Source organism: Dendrobium catenatum, unplaced genomic scaffold (genome assembly GCF_001605985.2).
Source record: "Dendrobium catenatum unplaced genomic scaffold, ASM160598v2 fragScaff_scaffold_1664, whole genome shotgun sequence".
NCBI classification, from domain to species: domain Eukaryota; kingdom Viridiplantae; phylum Streptophyta; class Magnoliopsida; order Asparagales; family Orchidaceae; genus Dendrobium; species Dendrobium catenatum.
Window position 1 is genome coordinate 376,542 of NW_021320126.1, and position 22,113 is coordinate 398,654.

General features: G+C 35.2%; 1 protein-coding gene across 5 annotated transcripts in view; it reads left to right on the plus strand.

The window, feature by feature from the left end:
- LOC110104439 (putative ABC1 protein At2g40090) overlaps positions 1-22,113 on the plus strand; it is an 88,609-nt gene that overhangs the window by 54,057 nt on the left and 12,439 nt on the right. For 3 of the 5 annotated variants that reach the window (XM_028701278.1, XM_028701279.1, XM_028701280.1), the window contains exons 10-12: positions 404-493; positions 17,025-17,116; positions 17,197-17,376. In XM_028701278.1, coding sequence (XP_028557111.1) covers positions 404-493; positions 17,025-17,116; positions 17,197-17,376 — 362 coding nt within the window. The remainder of the gene's footprint in view (positions 1-403; positions 494-17,024; positions 17,117-17,196; positions 17,377-22,113) is intronic. The other 2 variants (XM_020833552.2, XM_028701281.1) reach the window with 1 other exon arrangement.

Below are 22,113 nucleotides of genomic sequence, written 5' to 3' on the forward strand. Positions count from 1 at the left end.
CTGCATAAGCATGAATATACTTGTCCAAATTTTTATTTATTTTTTCTTCTTAGAGATATTTTCAATTTTGTAGGTAGTTTTTATTTTATTTTATTTTTCTTTTCCAAAAACCAGGGAAGATTTGGTGGGTTCAGGCAGACCCTTAACCATTTATTTCATCATCGAAAGGTCAAATCATAGTATAAGAAGAAATCTAGCATTAGTAAGCTTGGCAAAATAAAATTCATTTCAGTTCAATCCACTAAACCAACTCCTACAGTTTTACTGACCCCTAACATATGGATTTCCTCATCTATCTAGACGCCACCGTGATACTATTTGCATCCCTGCATCTGTCATTGGCTAAGCCATTAGTGTCTAACGCTGTTAACAAGTAAAATTTTTTCAATTTCCATGCGTTCAGGAAACCATGAATCAAACAGAATGCTAACCCCCACATCAATGCTTGAAGTTCTTCAAGAAATGAAGATCTTATCCCCAGTTAGTTTAGAAGGCAAGGAGAATTCAACCTTGATCTCTGCCAATCCGCCTACAGTAGTATCCTGGGATTTCTTTCCTTTAAAACATTCATCTACATTAAGCTTAAGAATTTGCCATTGCACTATCGATGCTATCAAATATTCTGTATTTTTATTTTATGTTAAACATTAGTATGTTAATGTAGTTTTTTATGTTTTTTTTTCTTTTTAGCTATCCAATGATCATGGTAGGTTGTGCTTGGGGCTTGGTGGACCTTTGGTTTGCTAGCTTGTTGGTCCTTGCCTGCTGCTGGTTCACGGGTTGGCTTATGGTCCACGGTTTTGGGCTTATGGTGATGATTGGAAGGAGGTGGTTCATTGGTGTTGAGCTCTAATTACTAAGTTGCTAGCTCATTAATCTTCTAAGGTAAGCTCATAAGTTGGATTCATTGTGGAGTGGTCTTGTCTCTTCTCCTCCCCTTTTCTTCTTAAAAATCTAAGCTTGTCCCTTGGGTTCCTATGCTGGCTGGCTATTTCCATGCCTTTGTCCCGTGGGTTTCCGTGGCTGACTATTAGTTTTTTGTGCTAGTTGGTTTTCCTGTGCCTTGTTCTTGCGGCTGCCTCTTCGTGTTCCGCCTGGGCTATTTTCTCGTGGCTGTTGTGGGGCTTTTCCGTGGCTTTGGTGCTTTGTTTTATGTGTAGAATTGGGGAATATTATAAGTTGGCTGTTGGCTTTTCATTTCCCTCATTAAATTAAGAATATGAAGGGTTTTTTGGGCTGGTTGGTCTCTCCTCTCTTGCCTATAAATATGAGATGATTTGAGAGGGAATGGGAGTTGAATATTGAGAGCAAATTTGCTATAAACCTGCGGGTTCTTCTTGGAAAAGCTTGCGAGCTTGTTCCATTCTCCTTCTCCTCTAGGAAAGCTTGCGAGACTCTCCTCTTTAGTCTTGGCTTCTTACCTCTTTCGCCTCTCCGCAATTTCCACTCCATTTGTATCCTTCTTCTTGAGCTTTGGTGGTGTTTGTTGGCTGATTTGGGAGCATTTGCTGGAGGAGTTTAAATTGGACGGTTGGACGATCTTGCTGTGGTGGACCATCGGTTTGCTAGTCCTAAGCACTTATCTTACTTTAACCTATATTTCGATGCATGTGAGGAACCCGCTCTGACGGTTGTCTGAGGATAGCATTTTTTTTTCTTTGTTTCTTTGATTTTCTTCTAGAATTTTTGTCATATTTTGGATGTTATAGATGATCGCTACTATTTGAATTGAGTCTGGTTAAGTTCTGCCCATTGTTCTCCTTGTTTTGGCTTTTCTAACTAGTGTGCTTACATCAACTATTTTAGCGGCAACAGAATTTTCTAGAGGGAATGCAGCTGGACGTGAAAGGGTTGATTCACCTGTATAATATCTGGCTGCAAGAAAATTTGCGTCTCTTAATAGAAAAATGTGTTTTGTAACTAATGCGGCCTCATTAAATGCAGTCACTATGGTATTTCTCTTACAGCACTGGGTTGCTTTGAAACAAATGAGTTACGGTTTCTTCTGATGCACAAAAATGACGATTAGATTCCATTTGGAAGCCATATAGTTCATCCTTCTATCAACTGGGTAAAGCATCATATATAATTCGCCAACAAAAGGCCGTTGTCTGCTTGATCTTGTTTGTTCTGAAAATTTGGCATGCATTTTGACACTATAGAGCAACTCTTAATTGTTCACTAATAGTCTAGAGATCCCATGCAGGCTCTCGAGAAAATCAATTACTGTACTCACTGCCCTTTTACTTCCGGTCATAAAAATGATTGCATCATTATCAGAATGATACATAGGTAATAGCCCGGGATGAGGCTAAAGTAACACCCTGATTAGACCCTCATTTTCCGCTTAATGAGGTCAACATAGTTGATGTCCCTTCGACATGTCAACACCTCCATGACATGTCAAATACTCCTAAGTGAATATCAATCACAAATGTTTCTTCCCTCTCCAAGATAAATATTAACTACAACTCCACAGTCAAATAAAGCTAAACTTAAATCCCTAGTAGTCGCCCACCTTGCCCAAAATATTTTATCTATTCATATTAGAACCCAACTATCCCTAGTAGATTCATATATTTCTACAGGCTACCAAACCCACAGTCAAAATTGCAAAGCTTGCAGCAAACTCAATGCTCAATCCCCAAAGAGTCCCATCATAAGTTGGCAATCATTTTCCCTATGGATTAGCCAAACCACCACCTTTCTCGAAATGAAAATGAATACAAATATTTTGAGAGCGTTAGCTCCCTTTTAGTTGGGCAAATTCAAAAGATCTCCCAAAAGTCTAAATTCAAATAATATCAAGATACAATTGATCCTCTATTCGAGAGGAGGATTTATCTCTCCCAAATCTCTAGATGCCGCTAGAGCCCAAAAAACCTAAGAGATCTCAAATTCAACCAAATTCAAGATGCCCTAACCTTAGGAAAAACAAACTATTTAATGCATACAATTCAAAAGAAAATCTTTAAACGGCCCCTACTTTGAAATTTCCCTCCCAACGCCCTTCAAAAACCTTCCTAAATAGCTCTGTAGAACCTAGGCCGTCAAATCATGCATACAGGAGGTGGAGAATTTCCATTTGTTTTGCACAAGTCGGACCCATAGGACCGGCTGGATCGGTCCAATAGACCGGCTTAACAATACTCCCTTTCCAAAGATCCATCTTGTATGCAAGGTGGAAAGACGACACCCTCCTCTTCATTACAAATGGTAAGAACCTAAAGAGTTCAGTCCTTACACCTATGTCCCAGCGTATACTTATCGTCACATCTGAAACAGAGCCCCTTCACCCTTTTCTCCTATAATTCCATTTATGTGAGCTTCTTGATGTTGTCCCCAAGTCTTCCTTCTACAGTCTTATCCTTTGAAGTCCCCCGAAGAGTATTTAGTGTTGGCTCCTTGGATGTCAATAAGGTGCTAGTCATCCTATACGAGTCTACTGAGCTACTTCCTCTCGTTTCTCTCGTCAGTTGCCTCTGATTCTCTATCAGTTGAGCTAGCTCCATAGCCTCTCCCAAGTCATGAGGCCTCATCACTCTAACTGCCATCCGGATCTCTGGTTTCAGTCATTTCATGAAGTTCCTCTTTAGCACTGTCTCAGAAAGGCGGTCCAATCGGCTAGCAAGGTACTCTATTGTTAAATCAGCTTGTGTCAAGGCGAAGAACTGCTCATAGAAGTCTCCTCCCCTGCCGATTCAGAATTGTTCTAACAGGCAATCCTTAAACTCCCTCCAACTCTGTATGGGTTGCCGCATGTACCTCCACTGGTACTAAGTCAAAGCTTTCCCCTCTAAACATTGGGGTGCTTCTATCAGTCTCTCCTCATCTGTCAACCTATCGAGAGGAAAGTATATTTCCATCCTGTAGATTCACCCATGTGCATCCCCCCCCTTCAAAAATATGCATCTTCAGTTTCCTCACTCTTAGATCTCCTCTGTCAACCTTGCTTCCTCCAAAATTTCTCATTCTCCAAGGGGGTGGTTCCCCCAAATCTTGCCCATATTATCCTTCCTCTGCTCGCACCCAAACCTTTCATCACAAGCCCACCTTCTCCCTTCATATTCAACACTCCTTCGATCATATTCAACCCCTCTCCTTTCAAATTCGACACCTCTTCGATCATCATCAAGTCCTTGCCTTTCAAATTCAACCCCTTCTTCTTTTAAATTCAACATCCCTCCACTCATGCCCAACTCCCTCACGCTTCGCCACATACTCTCTACCTCCTCATCGATTTATCCTTGCTGTCATAGATTACTTATCAAAATGCAATGAATCGATTCCCTTAAGAGAAGTTAAAACAGACAATGTAATAATCTTTCGAGACTATATTGTCTATCATTTTGGGGTGGCACGTCGAATCATATCGGACAACGACACAACCTTTAAGAGTGTCAAAATCTATCTATTCATTGAACGATATAAAATTGATTGGCAGTGCGATCGTACTTTTTGCATTCTGTTCCCCGCGAGCAGAATCCTTTTGGAACCCCACAACATTCTCGACTACTCAAAATCAAAAACGCTATTTATTCACTATACACATAGAAGCTGAAGCCTAATCCCTGTCGACCTAGTCGTCCACTCCATACCTCCTGTACACGTAGTCTGCTCCCAGTGTCGCCGCCCGCACTACCACCCGTCTCTCGCAGAATCTACTAATCCCGACTTCCCTACATTGCATAGATGACCCTGAACTAATGACTCTCGCTCTGTCTACATCCAGTGTGTGATTCGGCCTTCCACTTGAATCGTACGCCCGTCCTCCTCTCTCTAGTGTGCGACCCTGCCCCTGCCTGGCTCAATTGGCCTATAACCAGATTCCTAGCCCCTATGTGCGATCCGACCTCCCTCGTGAACCGCACGATGGAGGAGTCGAAGAACAATGTCGGGGTCAATTTGATCCCCCAAAGCCCTCGGCCATTGATTCGATTTGACTAAGCGGAACTAAATGGTAATTGCCCTCCCCAACCTCCCCTTGTGGGGAGGGGTGCCGAAAAGGTTGCTGAAATCTCAAGAAAACACTGAAATAATGCAAGTGTCGATATAGAGGACTCAAATACTGATATCGTGGTCGATTCGCTCCCTCGAAGCCCTTGGTCGTCGATTTGATTTGGCTGAGCGGATATGCCAATAATCCCCAACTTCCCCTCTCCCAACCTCCCCTCGTAGGCAGAGGACGTCGATAGACTATCGAAATTGCCTCGAGAAATTGAAAAAATTGTCATATTCAACCCCTAAATAATTTAAAATTGAACCTTTGAATGAATTGGATTAATTAATTAACCTTTTTTAATAACTAATTAATTAATTTTAAAATAAAGCTAGTATTCAATTTTAAACTAAAATTCGATTAATTGATTAATTTAAAATCTAACTTTTAAACTTAATTAAAATCAAAACTTTAATTATTTTAAAAGTTAATTAAAATTAGAACTTTTATTAATTTAAAATTAATGAAACATTTAATTCAATTTAAACCTAAAAAAATTTAATTTAATTAAATTTAGCAATCAAATCTTAAATTTACTTAGTAATTATATTAAATTAATTGAATAATTTTAAAATATATTTAATCAATGAGTTGAGCGGATAATTTAAATCTTTAACTATCTAATTAAATTTAAAAATGTAATTAAAACAAAGTCTCTTTTAAATAATTAATTATTAAATAATACTATCTATTCAAAATTTAACAAAAAAACAAAAAAAAACATTGTTCATACTATACAACCTAAATACAACTCACACCAATTGAAATTTAAAATTATAAAAAAAAAATTAAAATTGAAATAAAATTTAAAAAACTCCTAACAAATCTAAATTTAACTCCAACTCCTGCCACAATTCAGTTCCTTGTAAGCTCCAGCACCTGGTAAACCCAATAATCGCAAGATTTAGCTCCTGCAACTGCTAGTCATAAATACCTGCAAGCAAGTAGCGAAAGCAGCATAGGATAAACAAAACTAGTACTGCAAAGAATAGAACTAGTACCAAAACAAACTTGTGCTAAACAAGCAAATAGGTAAAACTAATAGCATGCATAACTATTGCTGAAAGAAAATTAGAACTATAGAAAAAACAAAGTGTTGGAAACAAGGTCCTGAAGCTAAAGTAATGGTGCTCAAGCAAAAAAGATGAGCTATTGAAGTAGGAAAGCTACGAGTACTACAACAAGTAAAACCATAGTAAACTACTAAAAGCTAGGGTAAAAAAGCACTGGTGTTAGATTGTAGGGTGTATAACTACAGTAAAGTCAGCCTAATAGGCAACTACTAGCTAAAGTATGGTAATCCCAGTTAAATTAATACACATAACCTCCCAAAGGGAGTTATGAGCCCTCCCAAGGGGAGCAACAAACCCTCCAAAGGGGAGTAATCAACCCCATTCCAAATAAATTAGGGGAAGCTTCTAATTGAAGCACACAGGCTACTTCTAATGGAAACAGTAATACTCACTCAAATGCAAAATTACATGTTTGCTACCAAAACCCTGCTAACCTAAAGTTCAACTAGCAACTTCTAATAGAGATCGTAAGTTCGACATTAGCTAATGTGTTAGGGGAAATCTCTAAGTAAAAGTAACGTAACCCTAAACCCGCTACACTGGACGCCTTACTTATAGGGTTAAGTTGTAAGACCCACTTTCAGACTACTTCTAAATAAAGCTGTAAGACCTACCTTAAAACCTAAACAAAACAGACCACCTTTAATAGAGGTCGCAAGTCCAACTTTAATCTAGGAAATTTTTTTCAAGAACACATAGCACATCCCTGATAATCATGGTAACCTCTAATAGAGGTCGTAAGACCTGCTACACAGGTTGCTTGCAATAAAAGCAATAAGACCCAACTTTTTAAATCGTACGGGCTACTTTCAATGAAAGCAATAAGATACAACCTTTTAAACCTTATGGGCTACTTCCAATGAAAGTAGTAAGACCCAACTTCTCAAACCTTCAGGAGACTTCTAAACGAAGTCGTAAGGCAAACATACGGGCAACTTCTAAGTGAAGTCGTAAGATCCGTTATATGGGCTACTTTCAAGCCAAGCCATAAGACCCACTATATGCATTACTTTTGATGAAAGCCGTAAGTCCCGACCCAAATTCTAACATACGGGCAACTCATATACGGAGCCGCAATACCCAATCTAAATATAAACTATGGAAAACACATAAGCGAAGACGCAAGTCTCAACCCAAACCAAATAACCTACTTCCATGCACTTCAATTTACTCGGTCCTTGATAGAAGGAAACTCATGGCTGTTAATCAGATTCCTTGGACACTATAATCAACGATTGTTAGTGTTGGTATACTAAAATAAGATTTTTCAATATTATATATATATATATATATATAATATGAATTTAAATATTATAATTTCTTGATTGATAAAACATTCATCTGAAATCTTGAATTCTTTTAAGTTTTACTTTTGAACTATTCTTTATATTATGTTAATTACCTCAATTAATCTTCCTTTTTGCTAAACTAGAGTATTCACTAGCTATACTTATTATACCTGTGAAAAAATTTCACAATAGCAGAAAATAATACAAAATATAAATTTCATCCTTCAAAATTTGAACTCACAACTTCTGTTCCTCCTCGTCGCCGAGCATAGAACTGTCAACCAATCTTTTTCTCTCAATCACACCATCTTGACTCCCTCTTTCACTCTTTCGACTTTACTGGACGGAGCAAATTATCATTATTCCTCGCAAGGAGTCGTACCCGCCTCTTGCTTGCTTGCATGCCCGTTAAACCACTCGCCCACTCTCCTATTGGTCTACTTGTGCGTTGCACTCGTTTGCTTGGTCCTACTCAATTTCACTTGTTTTTGTTTATGATAGAACCATTTGGTTGAACCGATCCAACCGGTTCTCACACTCCTCACGATTGTGTGCATTGTCGGAAACCATCAAACAAGGTAAATCAAGTCCTCATAAGAGTTCAAAAATTTACAGCAATTTCATTATCACCTTCTAACACATTTATCACTCCCATCTCGAAATGATGCAGGTGTTGACCTTTTCGAAAGTGAAGTAAGAAAAAAGAAGTGTAGATTTCACCTACTTGAAGAAATTATGCACATCAATTGTGGTCTTTAAACAATTTTTCCATAATTCTCTCTTTATCCCTATAATATAAATAATGTGTGAGAATCTAAAGCCTTCTTAACATGGGATCATGTCATGGAGTTGTATGTGTATTTGTGTGTTAAATTCTAACTATCTCTTGACCTTTGATCCCATAGCCAGCATGGGGATCTGTGGGAGGGGGAGTGTTAAATCTCAGTCGTCCCTTTGCCCTTGATTCCATCACCAGTATGGGATCTATGGGAGGGTCACTCGGATTATACCAATCTCCTTCCATATCTGGGTGGTTGGTTTAAGTATTATATTAGGGCAATTATGCATGATTTTCTAGTTATTTATTTCTTTATTAAGGGGTTGTTTGGTTGCCTGAAAAAGAAATGCAGTGTAAGGTAAATGCAATGTAAAGTAAATGTATTGTATTCTGAATACATTGAGATTGTTTGGTTCTCTGCAAAATAAAAGCAGGAGAACTGTTTCCTTTGTTTGGTTAGATAGATTCAGAGTAAAGTAAAAGTGATTTTTTTAATTAATTTTAAAGAAATTCTGGATACTCATGTAGCCATATGTTATTATTTTCATCAAAACTTCTCACACCGCCATTTTCAATTTTTCAATATTTTTTTGTTACATTCATAAGACTCGAATTAAAGGACTCTTAGGCATTGTTTGGGATAAAATATAATTTTCTAAAGCTGCTTTTTAAAACTTTTCTTTTTTTTCAAAAAATCTTTATACTAAAAAACTGATTTATAAATCAATACAAAAAATGTCCCAACAAAAATCTTAATTGATAGCCAAAACTATTAATATGAATATATTACATGCTTTCAAAAACAATTTTTTTTTAGCAACCTATCTCTATCAAACGAATGCCCAAAGATTATATAGTTACACAGAGAAGAAAAAAATAAAAAATTCATAAATTAAAAACAAAATTATGTCCCTCGCGTCTGGGTCGTCGGCCGACTGGCAGTTAGACTTAGAATAATTTTTTCCTTTTTCTTTTTTCTTCTCTTTTTTTTTTTTTTCCTTTTTTTTTTTTTTTTTTTTTTTTTTTTTTTTTTTTTTTGGAGAGAGCTTTTTTTCCTCCCATAACATCTTTAACTCCTCCAACTCCCATAAATTAAAAAATTATTTAATTTGCATTTGAGTTCAGTAAAACAAATTTATGTGTTTTAAATCTTTTCAAATATAATTTTTACTAAAAAAAATCATTGTAGAGAGAGAGGGAGAGAAAGAGGAAGAGAGCACAATAGCTCCTGGATGCTTGTAGGAATGGAAGTTTGCGAAAGAAAAGCTTTCCAATATGTTTGGGCTGAGGTTGCTCCCCTCATCGCTGCATGCGAACTAGTGAGCTGCTACAACTAAAAAAAAAGAAAAGAAAACACATCCGTCCAAGAATTCCGACACCGGCAAAATCACCGCCGCCGTGCTCATCACTGCCGCCATCAGCTTCTCCCTATCTGTCCTTCTCTTCTTCTCCATCCACCGTTTCTTAACTAAGCGCTGCAAGTCGGAACCTCAAATCTACCTCACCAACCCCATGCCCCAAATCCACCGCTCCAAGATCGACCGAAATCTCAGGAGCGTCGCCGTCGATGATAGCGCCCTTGACGTTTTTTACTGGTAGAGCATCAACGAACCCGCTCCAAAGCGATGCTATCAATGCAATAGCTTACTTAAACGATCTTCCGATGAGAAGGACGATCTTCCTCCGGCGGAGAAAAGCTGGAGGCGCCTGCAGAAGAATGACAGAGGTAGCCAAGAGATTCCGTTGCTTCCCTCCGACATAGCGCGAAAACCTCGTGCTGGTTCGCAGTATTTTGGCGAGAGATTTTGTAACCCACTCAATTTGAGCGGGTTTTGAAGTCACGCAAAAAGCCCGTCCCAATACCCCACTAATACTTCGGATGAATTACTTACGTTGCGCTCAAAATCAACCAAACAGTCTCATTTACGAAATGCGCGCAACTTAATTACTTTACACTCCTAATTATGCATACCAAATAGCCACTAAGATATCTTGTATATATCTATAAATAGGGATAGTTTTGTGCATTAAAATTTAAACTTTTTTCACTACCCAATTTTCTAAATTTAACATGGTGTCAGAGCCTTTATTGCTTCAACAGAATTCTGAGTTTTTTTAGTGTCGTGCCTTCATTGTCGGCCTTCTCTTAAGAAACCGAGAGGGAGAAGGGGGAGAAATCGAGCATCAAAAACATGTGTCTGTCCAGCTCAAGCGAAAGAGCAGAGAGAAGAGAGCAAAGGGGATGAGAAAGACTTTTGTTCGTGCTTCCCTGTATGGTGAGAAAGACTTTTGTTCGTGCTTCCCTGCTCCTTGCGTGCGATCAAGAGAGGAGTGTTGTTACTCTTGGTCACATGCTTTATGCATCTCTTTCAAGAGGTCGAGCGGAGAGGAGCGAGCAGGAACCCTTGTGCGTATAAAGGAGGTTGAGCCTCTATGTGTACGTTCTTGCCTATGCAAAGGTAGGGATGCAAGTGAACCAAACATTCGATGAGCTACTCGCTACTCAGTTCGATTAAAGTTTGTTTGTGATCGTTTAATTAACTAAACAAACAAACTTGAACAATATTTTAAATACTCGATTCTTAAATAAGCAAGTTTGAACACTAATGTGTCTAACTCATTTATGTTCGTGAACAACATTATTTAAAGCTCGTGAATAAGCTCGACACTAAGCTTGATTAGTATTCGATTTCGAACTCGTGAATAAGCTCGATAAAAATTCAATTAATATTTGATTATAAAATTAATAAATATAAATAATATAAGTATTTTATATTTATTATAATATATTGATATAATTATTGTTAAATATTAAAATTTAAAGTAATTAAATATTATAACATATGCTAACTAAAAATAAAATTTACATATTCTTTTAAATTTTATTGAATAGGAAATACAAATGCAGTGCGACAAACATCGTACCCTTCCATCATCATTTTTCCCGCACCATTTTGCCTTACAACAACTACAACAATAACAACACATCAAGCCTTTGTTCCACTATGTGGGGTCGACTACATGAATCCTTTTTCGCCATTGTGTTTAGTTAAAAGTCAAATTCTCATTCAAATCTAATAAAGAAATATCATTTCTAGTATTTTCTAACCAAATCTTTGTAGGTCTACCTCTACCTGTCTTAACATAAGTCAAATCTAATACCTCAACTTTCCTAACCGGGTATCGGAAGGCCTCCATTTAATGTGACCAAACCATTTAAGGCGACTCTCTAATCTTATCTTCCACTAGAACTACTCCAACCTTTTCACGTATATGCTCATTTCATTTCTTATCTCTAAGGGTAAAGCCATTCATCCACTTAAGCATCCTCATTTCTGCAACACTTAACTTAGTATTATGCTTCTCTTTTAATGGCCAACATTTAACACTATAAAGCATTGCAGGTCTCACAACCATCTTATAAAATTTTCCCTTAAGTTTGAGGGGAACTTTTCTATCGCACAATAAACCTGATGCATTCCTTCACTTGAACCATCCAACTTGAATTCTGCTGATAATATCCCCATCTATTTCACCAACACTCTGAACAATAGATCCAAGATATCTAAAACATGTACTCTTATTAATAATGACTTGATCGTCCAATGTCACAATCCCCTCACTAGGTCTATTGCTTCTGAAATTACACTCCATATATTCAGTTTTAGATCTACTCAAGTGAATAACTTTAAAAACTAAGGTTGACCTCCATAATTCAAGCTTACCTTCAACTCTCTCTCTAGTCTTATCAACTAAAAGAATATCATCACCAAAAAGCATACACCAAGGTACATCCTCTTGCAAATGTCTAGTGAGAACATCCATGACTAAAGCAAAAAGATATGGACTTAAGGCTGATCCTTGATGTAATCCAGCCGAAATAGGAAAATACTTAGTCAAACTATCTTTTGTTTGAACACAAGTAATAGCTCCTGTATACATATCTTTAATGATTTGAATATAAGTGTTATTAACTCCTTTTCAAGAACTCTCCATATCACTTCTCTTGGAACTTTATCATATGCTTTCTCTAAATCAATAAATATCATACGTAGATCCTCCTTATTCTCTCTATATTTCTCCATCAAAAATGAATAATAAGGCTTGAATCAAACACGAACCAAACTTGAACAAGTTGATAATAAATGAACTCAAACATGAACACTCACGTACTCGGCTCGGCTCGGGTCGTTTGCAGCCCTATGCGAAGGTGGACTCGAGCACCGAGAGGAGTCAGGCATGAGTTTTTCTGCGTGCGTGCCTGGAAAGATCCGAACGCTTGGAATAGTGGTCTTGTGCGCGCCTGCAAGGGACTAAGAGCTTGGAGTCCTTATTATCGTACCTGCGACTCTTGTGCACTTCTGGGTCAAGAGAGGGAGTGAGTTTCAATTGAGTTGGTGAAGTATTCTTGCATGTATGGGGTTAGATTGAATCAAACTTTTTCTGTTCCAATTTTTGGCGCTTCTTCTCCCTTTGAATCAAACTTTTTTCTTGCCATAATGTTCATTTCCTATTTTTATCAATGATACGGTTCATATCCTAGATGTAAAAATAGAAGAAGGTACATACCTCCTCTTCATCGAAATAAATGAGATTTTTGTTTTTGGGGGATAGGGTACAAAAAAACAAGAATTCACTAAATTAACCAAATTTTCCTGATGTGGAGGCAATCAAGAAAGCTGCGTAAGTGAATATATAACCTACGGAAAAGTGGGCGAGTGAGTTTTGATTGAGTTGGTGAAGTATTCTTGCATGTATGGGGTTAGATTGAACGTCTAGAAGCAGTCGTTTCTCTGCTTGCAGCTGAAAGAAGAATCAAGGTTTATTCTGTTGTTGTGCCTTATTGCCAGTCTTCTCTTGTTTTTGCTACTACTCCTTTAGGCAACGCAGTCTTCGTTGATGCACTTTACCTTGTTGACTTGATTGGTATAGCCTTTATTGCTACTCTTTGATGTCGCAATGATTGAAGCTAATTCCTCTCATAGCTTTGACCAAATAGAGGACTCTATGGTGCACAAAGGAAGAGAATATCTCCAAAATATGCAACCTTCTATAACTTAAATGGGAAGAATTACTTTAAATGATCTTAATTTGTGAAGACTTATTCAAAAGGGAAAGCTAAGATGAATCACCTTCTTGGGGTTAGACAAAAAAGGAGATCTTAATTTTTGGGCATGAGATGAAGCAGTTTTCATGATTATGTCATGGTTGTGAAATTTTATGACTCCAAAAATTAATGATACTACATTTCGAGATGGGAGGGACTATTCTATGTTATCCCTATTTAAAAATATATTATTTGACTTTATCATTTTAGATTAAAACATCCATCTTTTGATATCTTCAAAAATATATATTCAAAACTTTTTGTAAGTTGAAAAAGGAATCCTTTGATTGTGAAACCTATCAGTTAGTCAAATATAAATGAATTTCTTTTCTTAACAAAAATGAGAGATGTCATACTCCCTTCTACCTTATTCATAGTGATATCTGGGGACCCAAAAAAATTCCTAACATTTCAGGGGCTTAGTAATTTGTATCCTTCATTGACGATTGAACCTGGGTCTTTTGGATTTTTCTCCTAAAAAACAATTTTGATGTTAGCACTATCCTCATTTTTCACACCATGATCCAGAACCAATTCGAGGTGAAAATAAGAAAATTTTGTTATGACAATGCCAAATGTTACTATAACTAAACTCTATCCTCCTACTTTTAAAAAGAATGTATCATTCATGAGTCTTCCTACATTCACACCCTACAACAAAATAGAGTTATAGAATGAAAAATAGCCACCTTCTTGCTTCCATGCAGTCACTTCTATTCCACCACAATGTATCCAAATCTTACTAGGGGAAGCCCTTCTGACTGTCACATATCTCATAAACTGGTTATCTTAAAAGACCTTGGGGCTAAAAATACCAATGGATATCCTATCTTCTTTTTATCCTAAATTACGAACTCATAACAACCCCACATCCAAAATCTTTAGGTGCATTGCCTATGTTCACATTCACAATCAAAATGGAGGAAAATTAGATTCAAGAGCACTCAAATATATTTTTGTCAGATATTCAACCATCTAGAGAGGTTATAAGTGTTATCACCCCACCACTAAGAAAATTCTTGTATATTTTGATGTCACTTTTGACAAACAAAAATCTTATTGCATCAAACCTCATCTTCAGATGGAGATTGAAATTAAAGAAGATGAGGAAAGTGAACTTGCACCTTTTGACCTTCCAACTCAACCTCAAATCGATCCACCTAAACTTGAAACCAAAGCCAGGAAATTTGTGGACAAAGCTCTTATGGATAACATGAGGATTGGAAAGGTATATTCCAAGCGTACAAATTCAAACTATACTTCAGAGCATATCCAAGAATTTGAACTGTCTGCTTAAATTGAGGTACATACAAGTTCACCTAAAAAACCTTCTATATACCTCATAACTAACTTTATATACTTCCACAATTTCTCACATTCACACAAGAATTTCCTGGTTACACTAAGGGGTTGTTTGGTTGCCTGAAAAAGAAATGCAGTGTAAAGTAAATGCAATGTAAAGTAAATGTATTGTATTCCGAATACTTTGAGACTGTTTGGTTGTCTGCAAAATAAACGCAAGATAATTGTTTGCCTTGTTTGGTTAGGTATATCCAGAGTAAGGTAAAAGCGGTGTGTTTGTAATAATTTATTTTGGCATTACAACTAGTGTAATTATAAAAGCAATATATAATAATTAGTATTATTTGGTGTTATAAAATAAAAAATTCAGCTAGTTAAATTTTCACATTGATTTATTTCTTTAATTTTTTGCTGAGAAAATTCCATAGTTATTAAACCTTTTTTTTAATCCATCTAATTATTTATAAAACCACAAAAAAATTTTAGCTGTTTTGAATGTTTTTAAAAATAATAATAAATGGGCATAAATGAAATGATATATTACAGAAATTCAAATTTCTCCTTCTCTATCACTTCCACCTCAATCGAATCGACCTCTCTCCTTCCTCGACGCTATGTGGCTGCAAAGTTCACTATTGGTAGAAAAGCTTTTCTTCTATGACTTTCCTCACCCCGCTTCCCACTTCATAGACCACAACCTCCCCATCCTCACCAATTCCCTCTCCCGCACCCTCCGCCACTTCTACTCATTAGCAGGATCTATCCACCCTTCCCAGCAACGCTGGCAAAACTCCGACCACCAACGCCGCCATAGCCACCAGATTATACCCTCCCCAGTATTAATACTTCCCTTCCCTATCTTCCTTATACAATTCCGCTACATTTAACTCCATTCCCTTCACCAGATAATAATCCACAATCATTATACCCCCAATTGGCCCAATTAGAGCCGACGAGCCCAACAACCAAGTATACAGAAAGCTCTCACTCTATCCCAACAGCTTCCATGGTTGAAATAATAAGCCACTTGAGCTTAGCTCTTAAAATTATGAAAAAATTACTTGGCAATAACCTTTCCATAGATTACTTTTTTCCTTAACATTTTCCAGGTATAGAAAGACAAGAAAAGATGTTATGAGTTAAATAAAATTTTGGCAGTTGTAGCAAGCATAGAAATAGAAATTATGGAATTTGCAATGCCTATACCCTTATTTATAATTTGCAGACGAGATAGTGACGACATCTAATAAGAGTCATTGAGTTGCAAGTTTTAATGTCAGGCTTTTTAGAGGATCAAAATACATTTTCTGATAGTTTCACTGAGTATTACTATGAAAGAATTATCAAAACTAAAATACAGTCAAAACATTGTCTATAATTGGTCTTTCATTTAAAACTTGTGATATTAGGATTGGATAAGATGTTAGAAAGCATGCCATTTTTTTGTTTTCTGTAGAAATAAAAAAGCAACAATTTTTTTAAATAAAATATATTAACAAGATAATAAAGTGTAGAACCAGAGTAATTAAAACAAATTGCCAAAGAAAAAGGAAAATTACAATAAAGTAAATAAAGATAAAAAGAAATCATTTGGATTGTCTGCCATAAAACCTAGTGAATAAAGCTTAGGGCAGCTAGATTTTCTTTAGATTCATGACCCTTGTGATATAAAGAACATAAATCACTTACCCACGAGAGAATCGACAATCTGAATGCTTTCAACAGAGTTAGAATATTTCCTTGCAACACATCTATGTGTATCTATCATATCTCATCAAAAAATCAACTTGCGGACATTCTCATCAAGGGATTTGATAACTCTACCTTTCTAAGACTGATTATCAAGCTGGGAATGACAGATCTGTATTCCCTAGCTTGAGAGGGAGTATTAAATCTTAGTCTTCCCTTGGCACTTGATCCCACAACAACTATGGGGATCTATGGGAGGGGGAGTGTCAAATCCCAGTAGTCTCTTGACCTTTGATCTCACGGCCAGTATAGGGATCCATGGAAAGCTCACCTGGATCATGCCGATCTCCTTACATATTTGGGTGGCAGATTTGGGAAGAATTATATTAGGGCAATTATGCATGATTCTATAGTTATTTATTTCTTTATTAAGATATTTTGTATAGATCTATAAATAAGGATAATTTTGTGTAATAAAATTAAGCATTTTTTCCCTCTCCAATTCTCTAAATTTAACATTGTGCATACATCATTACATGTACATTAAAACTTATGCCTTGATGCCCGCTATCCTATTTTGTGTACATGCACATGCTCTTAGTCTTTTATAGATATGTTTTAGTGCGTGCTTTTGTCTTTTGCGTGATATTTCACATGAATTCATGCATATGCTTGTTCGCTCATTTATTTTTTTCCCAGTAAAAATATTTACTCGTCTCGTAGCTTATCTTTATGCTACATTATGACGTTTGCATTCACGGCTCTTTCATCTCAATGTACTGTGCAGGACAGAAAAAACCACAGTTAATATTGCTTGATCATGGTCTATACAAAAATCTTGATTTTGCTACTAGAGTAAATTATGCTTCACTTTGGAAGGTTTGTTCCTTTGCTGATGAAGTAGTTCTGCTCAATTTTAAACTTTATTGTGTCTATGCTAACGGCATTTTTCTATTTAGGCACTAATTTTTGCTGATGTTAATGGGATTAAGGAGAATAGTGTTAAGTTGGGTGCTGGTGAGGATCTTTATGCTCTATTTGCTGGAGTTCTTACTATGAGACCATGGAATAGGGTAATCGATCCATCTGTGGATCATTTGATTCTAGAAGGAAGTGATACTGACCGCTCTGAACTTCAGGTTATCTTATATTTATTTCTTCTTAATTTTGTTTTAAACTGATTTGTAAAAGTTCAATTGAATTTGTAGTTTCTTTTGCCTTCTTTGTATTTCTGTCACGTTTTCAGAAAAACTGGTTGTATCCTTCAGTTTTCATTGTCACTGATTATTATGATGTCAATGTAGATGCTAATGCTGATATCGATCAGAATTTTAGACTCATTTCCTTAATGATGTGATTTCCAATAACATATAGGATATGATCTGGATTGATTTAAGTCATTGGCTACAGTCATTTTGGTAGTTTCAATGGCTTTATTCCGTGTGAATCATTTTTAAAATGTCACCTTAATTTTTATTAAGGTATGCTTGTTGTCATTTTGATGAACTTTTCAATGAAGATTGTGAGAATATGATTGACTTTCGTGACCCTAGTAATGAAAATTGTGAGAAAACAAAATTATATTTTTTTTATTTTTATCATTATATTAGTAAAATCGAAGTTTGAGAGGCTTTAAAGAAAATAAATTGTATAAAAGTAGTATGCCGTGATGATATTATAATAGAAGTATGAAAATGTTTAGGAGATAAAGAAAATTTTCATCTTACCAAACTTTTTAATATTATTTTAAAGGCTAAAAGATGACAGATGAGTACCAAAGGAGTGTATTGGTTCATATTTTAAGAATAAAGATGATGCACAAGAGTGTGTGAATTAGAAAAAAAATGAAGTTAATGTGCCACGAATTAAAATTATAGGAGAGTAATTCAGCATAGGTTACGATGAGATACCATATTTCTAAAATTCAATTTGGATTCATGTTGGGTCGGTCTACTATGGAAGCTATATATTTGTTGAGATGTTTGATGGAGAGGTATAGAGAAAGGAGGACTTACGTATGATATTAATTGATTTAAAGAAAGTATATGATAAAGTTTTAAGAGGAGTGCTATGGAGAGTTATGAAAAAGAAAGGAGCTAATAATGCTTATATTCAAGTCATTAAGGATATATATAAATGAGCTATTACTTGTGCTCAAACACAAGGTAGTTTGACCAAGTTTTTTTTCTATTTCAGTTGGATTACATTAAGGATCAGGTTTAAGTTCATATATTTTTGCTTTCATCATGAATGTTCTTACTAGACATGTCATAACCCAACCTGACAAGTCATTGATGGACAGGTCCTATTGCGTTGAGCGGTGAAAGATAAATCTCAATATCTATTTTGGAAATGTTTCAAATTTTTTTCTTCCAATTTAAACTTTTAAAACAAATAACAGACTATAGAGCTATGAAAACATCCATAGTATTGAAATAGCTCATATACAAAATCTATTTCATTTATCATTCACTCATCATCAAAATGGCATTTACACAATCATAGTACATGGTTATGAATAGAAGCTAAAGAACTTAATAATAAAAATAGTCATAATTGTGCAAAAATCTACAAAAGAAATACCTATAGACTTAGATCCGATTTCTGAAAATGTTGTTCAACAGGTTGTTTCTCTTTTCTACATCTTGAGTAGAATGCAAAATTGCAATCAACTACAACAACTCAGCAAGCCACAAAAATCAGCCTAAATTTTCAAATATTTTTTTATTAAACATTTTTCAAAATATTTAAATGCAAAATAATAAATCACTATGCTAAGCAAAGTAATAAATGCATAGCAGTTGTCAAAATATTTAAGTAATAATAGTAAGCAGTTAAATAACTAAAATTCATATCACTAAACATAATATAATAAATTTCTCCCGTCCCAGACAGAATCTAAAAGAATTTTGGCCCCTTATAATACTCTTTTGTGCTTATAGAACCATAACATTCCCGTAGGCATCAAAACATGATATTTTGCCACCAGAACACGTCTGTAGGTATCAGAACATGGCTTTTTAGTCACCAGAATATGTCATATATGCACCAAAATATCTTTCTTCTTTTATAATAACATTTCCTAGATCTTTTAAATTCAACCAAGAAAGCACATAATTCAATCTCATAAACATATATTTCATAACAATGTAGCAATTAACGCATAATTTAGCTCATGTGAGAATTACACAATTTTTTATTACAGTAGGCAACATAAATTCCTACTGGGTAAAAATTTATAGTTTCAAAACTAACCAAATTACTAGAGATTGTGTAATACATCATTCTAAGACTTTAATTATATTACAACATTGTTTTTTAGAATCGATATTATTTTCTATTTAATAAAAACCGCATAAATTTCAAAATCCCTAGTGTAAAATTTTCAAAAAATATTAAAAATGTTCAGAATTTCAATCTTTATAACGTATAAAAAGTACATGGAAAAAATTATATTACAACATGATGTGTGCTTCTTGCTTATGATATTCTTCTTGTTGATAAAACCTGAGATGGAATTGTGTAGAACTTGAGTTATGGAGCTCAACCTTAGAGTCGATATTTTTTGTTTGAGTAAAACTAAAATTGAGTACATATAGTGTAATTTTAGAAGTAATAGATCAAGTGATGGGATGATAACGTTGGGTGATTGAGTCATTAAAAAGAGTACACATATTAGATATCTCGGGTCTATTATTTAAAGCGATTGTCAATTAGATCGGGATATTATTAGTATAGTTCAAGTTGTATGATTGAAGTGGAGAAATGCATTGGGTCTGTTGTGTGATAAAAAGCACCCCTCAAATTTAAGAAAATAATTTATAAGATGATGATGAGACTTGCAATGTTTTAAGGCACAAAATGTTGGTCATTAAAATAGATATAAAATTAAGTGTTTGCTAAGATGAGGATGTCAGGTGGATGAGTGATTTTACACTTAAAGAAAAAATGTTAAATGAGTATATGTATGAAAGGGTTAGAGTAGCTTCAGTGGTAGATAAGATTAGAGAGAGTCTTTGTAGATGGTTTGGTCGAATAAAATATTGACTTTCTCGAGATTAGATTCGTTAGATTCAGCCTATGTTAAAAAAGATAAAAATAGGCCTAAAAAGAATTTGTTAGAAAATCTTAAAAAATGACCTTTTTTTATGTTTAAATAAGAATTTGACTCTTAATAAGATACAATGGAGAAAAAAAATTCATGTAGCTGATCTCAAGTAGTGGGATAAAGGCTTGTTGTTATATGTTTTCTTTCATTTCTTTTGAATATTATATGCACAATTGAGCTGGTCCCTCTCATCACATCCTTAATCCACTCGTTCACCTCATTGCACCTATCCTTTGTTTCAGTTATTAATATCCCCACTATCTTAAATCTTTATCATATGTTCTCTTTGGTGGGTATTGCAAGTGTTTGTCCAATTTGACTTTTTTTCAATCTACTTCCTCTGTCGACATTATCATCATTATTGTCATTAGCCTTTGTCCTAATAATCAGTCTAGCTCTCTGTAATCCTTCTAAATTCATAAGCCACTCATCTTTCATTCCTTCTGATGCATTTTTCTTTCAAATGTCATCTAAAGTCGCTATGCCTTACATCTCATTGATAGGCATCACCATTTCTTTTTTTTCCCCTCATTTTGTTTTCCCTTGCTTCATCATATAGAAATTTATTTTTTCTTTTCTCTGATATCACCGAACTCTTCAATTATGAGTTGTTTTGTCCAGGGGAATCTTTAGATTTAGGCTGGATGATTATTTATAGAGGCAAGTTTAAGTTAACCTTAGTTGATAAAGGGCTTTGTGCCCTATCAAATAAACCCTATGATTCATTATTTACAAATTTTTAGTGAGAAACTTGTGGACTCAGATCATGATCATAATTTAATGATGTTATTTTTGCTGCAAAATCACCTACTCAGAGAGTCCCATTCATAAACTTTTATTTGTTAAGTCATTTGGCAGCAAAATCATTGATTAGAGAGTATGTGACACATCCTTGTTCGTGAGAGATTGCTTAAGGATGAATTATATTTATACAATTAACAAGACATTGATTCTTTGTGAGTTGAAGTTATTATTAAACTTATCACTGTCGACAAATGGCTTGTGAGAATGAAGTTTAGGGCGGTAAATTTTTCTTAAACGATTTTAGAACTTCTCAAATATTGGATTTTTAAATTTTATTTGAATTTATGCCCCCAACTGAGTAACTTTAAAATTTGTGTGTATTTTGAAAATCATATAGTCCTCTCAAGCTAATAGCTTTAATCAACGTAAGCATCATTGGGTGTTTGACTATTTTATTTTGTTATTTGAATCTTTTTCAACAACACTGTCATTGACAGGTCCCAAGTCCTAGATGAGAAAAGTGGAGAGTTGCATTAGGTAGTCGACAGCCAGCATAAAACTTGTCGAATAATCATGACATGAATCATTTAATATATTGTGTTAATACTAGGGCGGTCCCTAGAAATGACGCATTGTATGGCCTTAATACATTGACATACGTGCAAGAGCCACTGCATTGACACCCGGATGCAGTGTTGAATAGGTAAGGATTCCCACATTGATAGATGTGGTCAAAGAAGCTAGTCCATGAAACTAAAATTATGATAGGAACTTAGAATTTAGGTTCCCTTATAGGTAAATTAATAGAATTAATAGATATTATAATTCCTAAAAAAATAAATATTCTATGCATTCAGAAAACTAAATGGGTTGGAGAAAAGACTAAGGAGATTGATAGTTTAGGATTTAAACTATTGTATTATGGTATGTTTTAGAGAGAGTCACCTTAGAAAAGGCCCCTTCAAATTTAAGAGAAAAATTATAGTTTTATGGTGCTAAATGTTGGCCATTAAAAGAGAAGCAT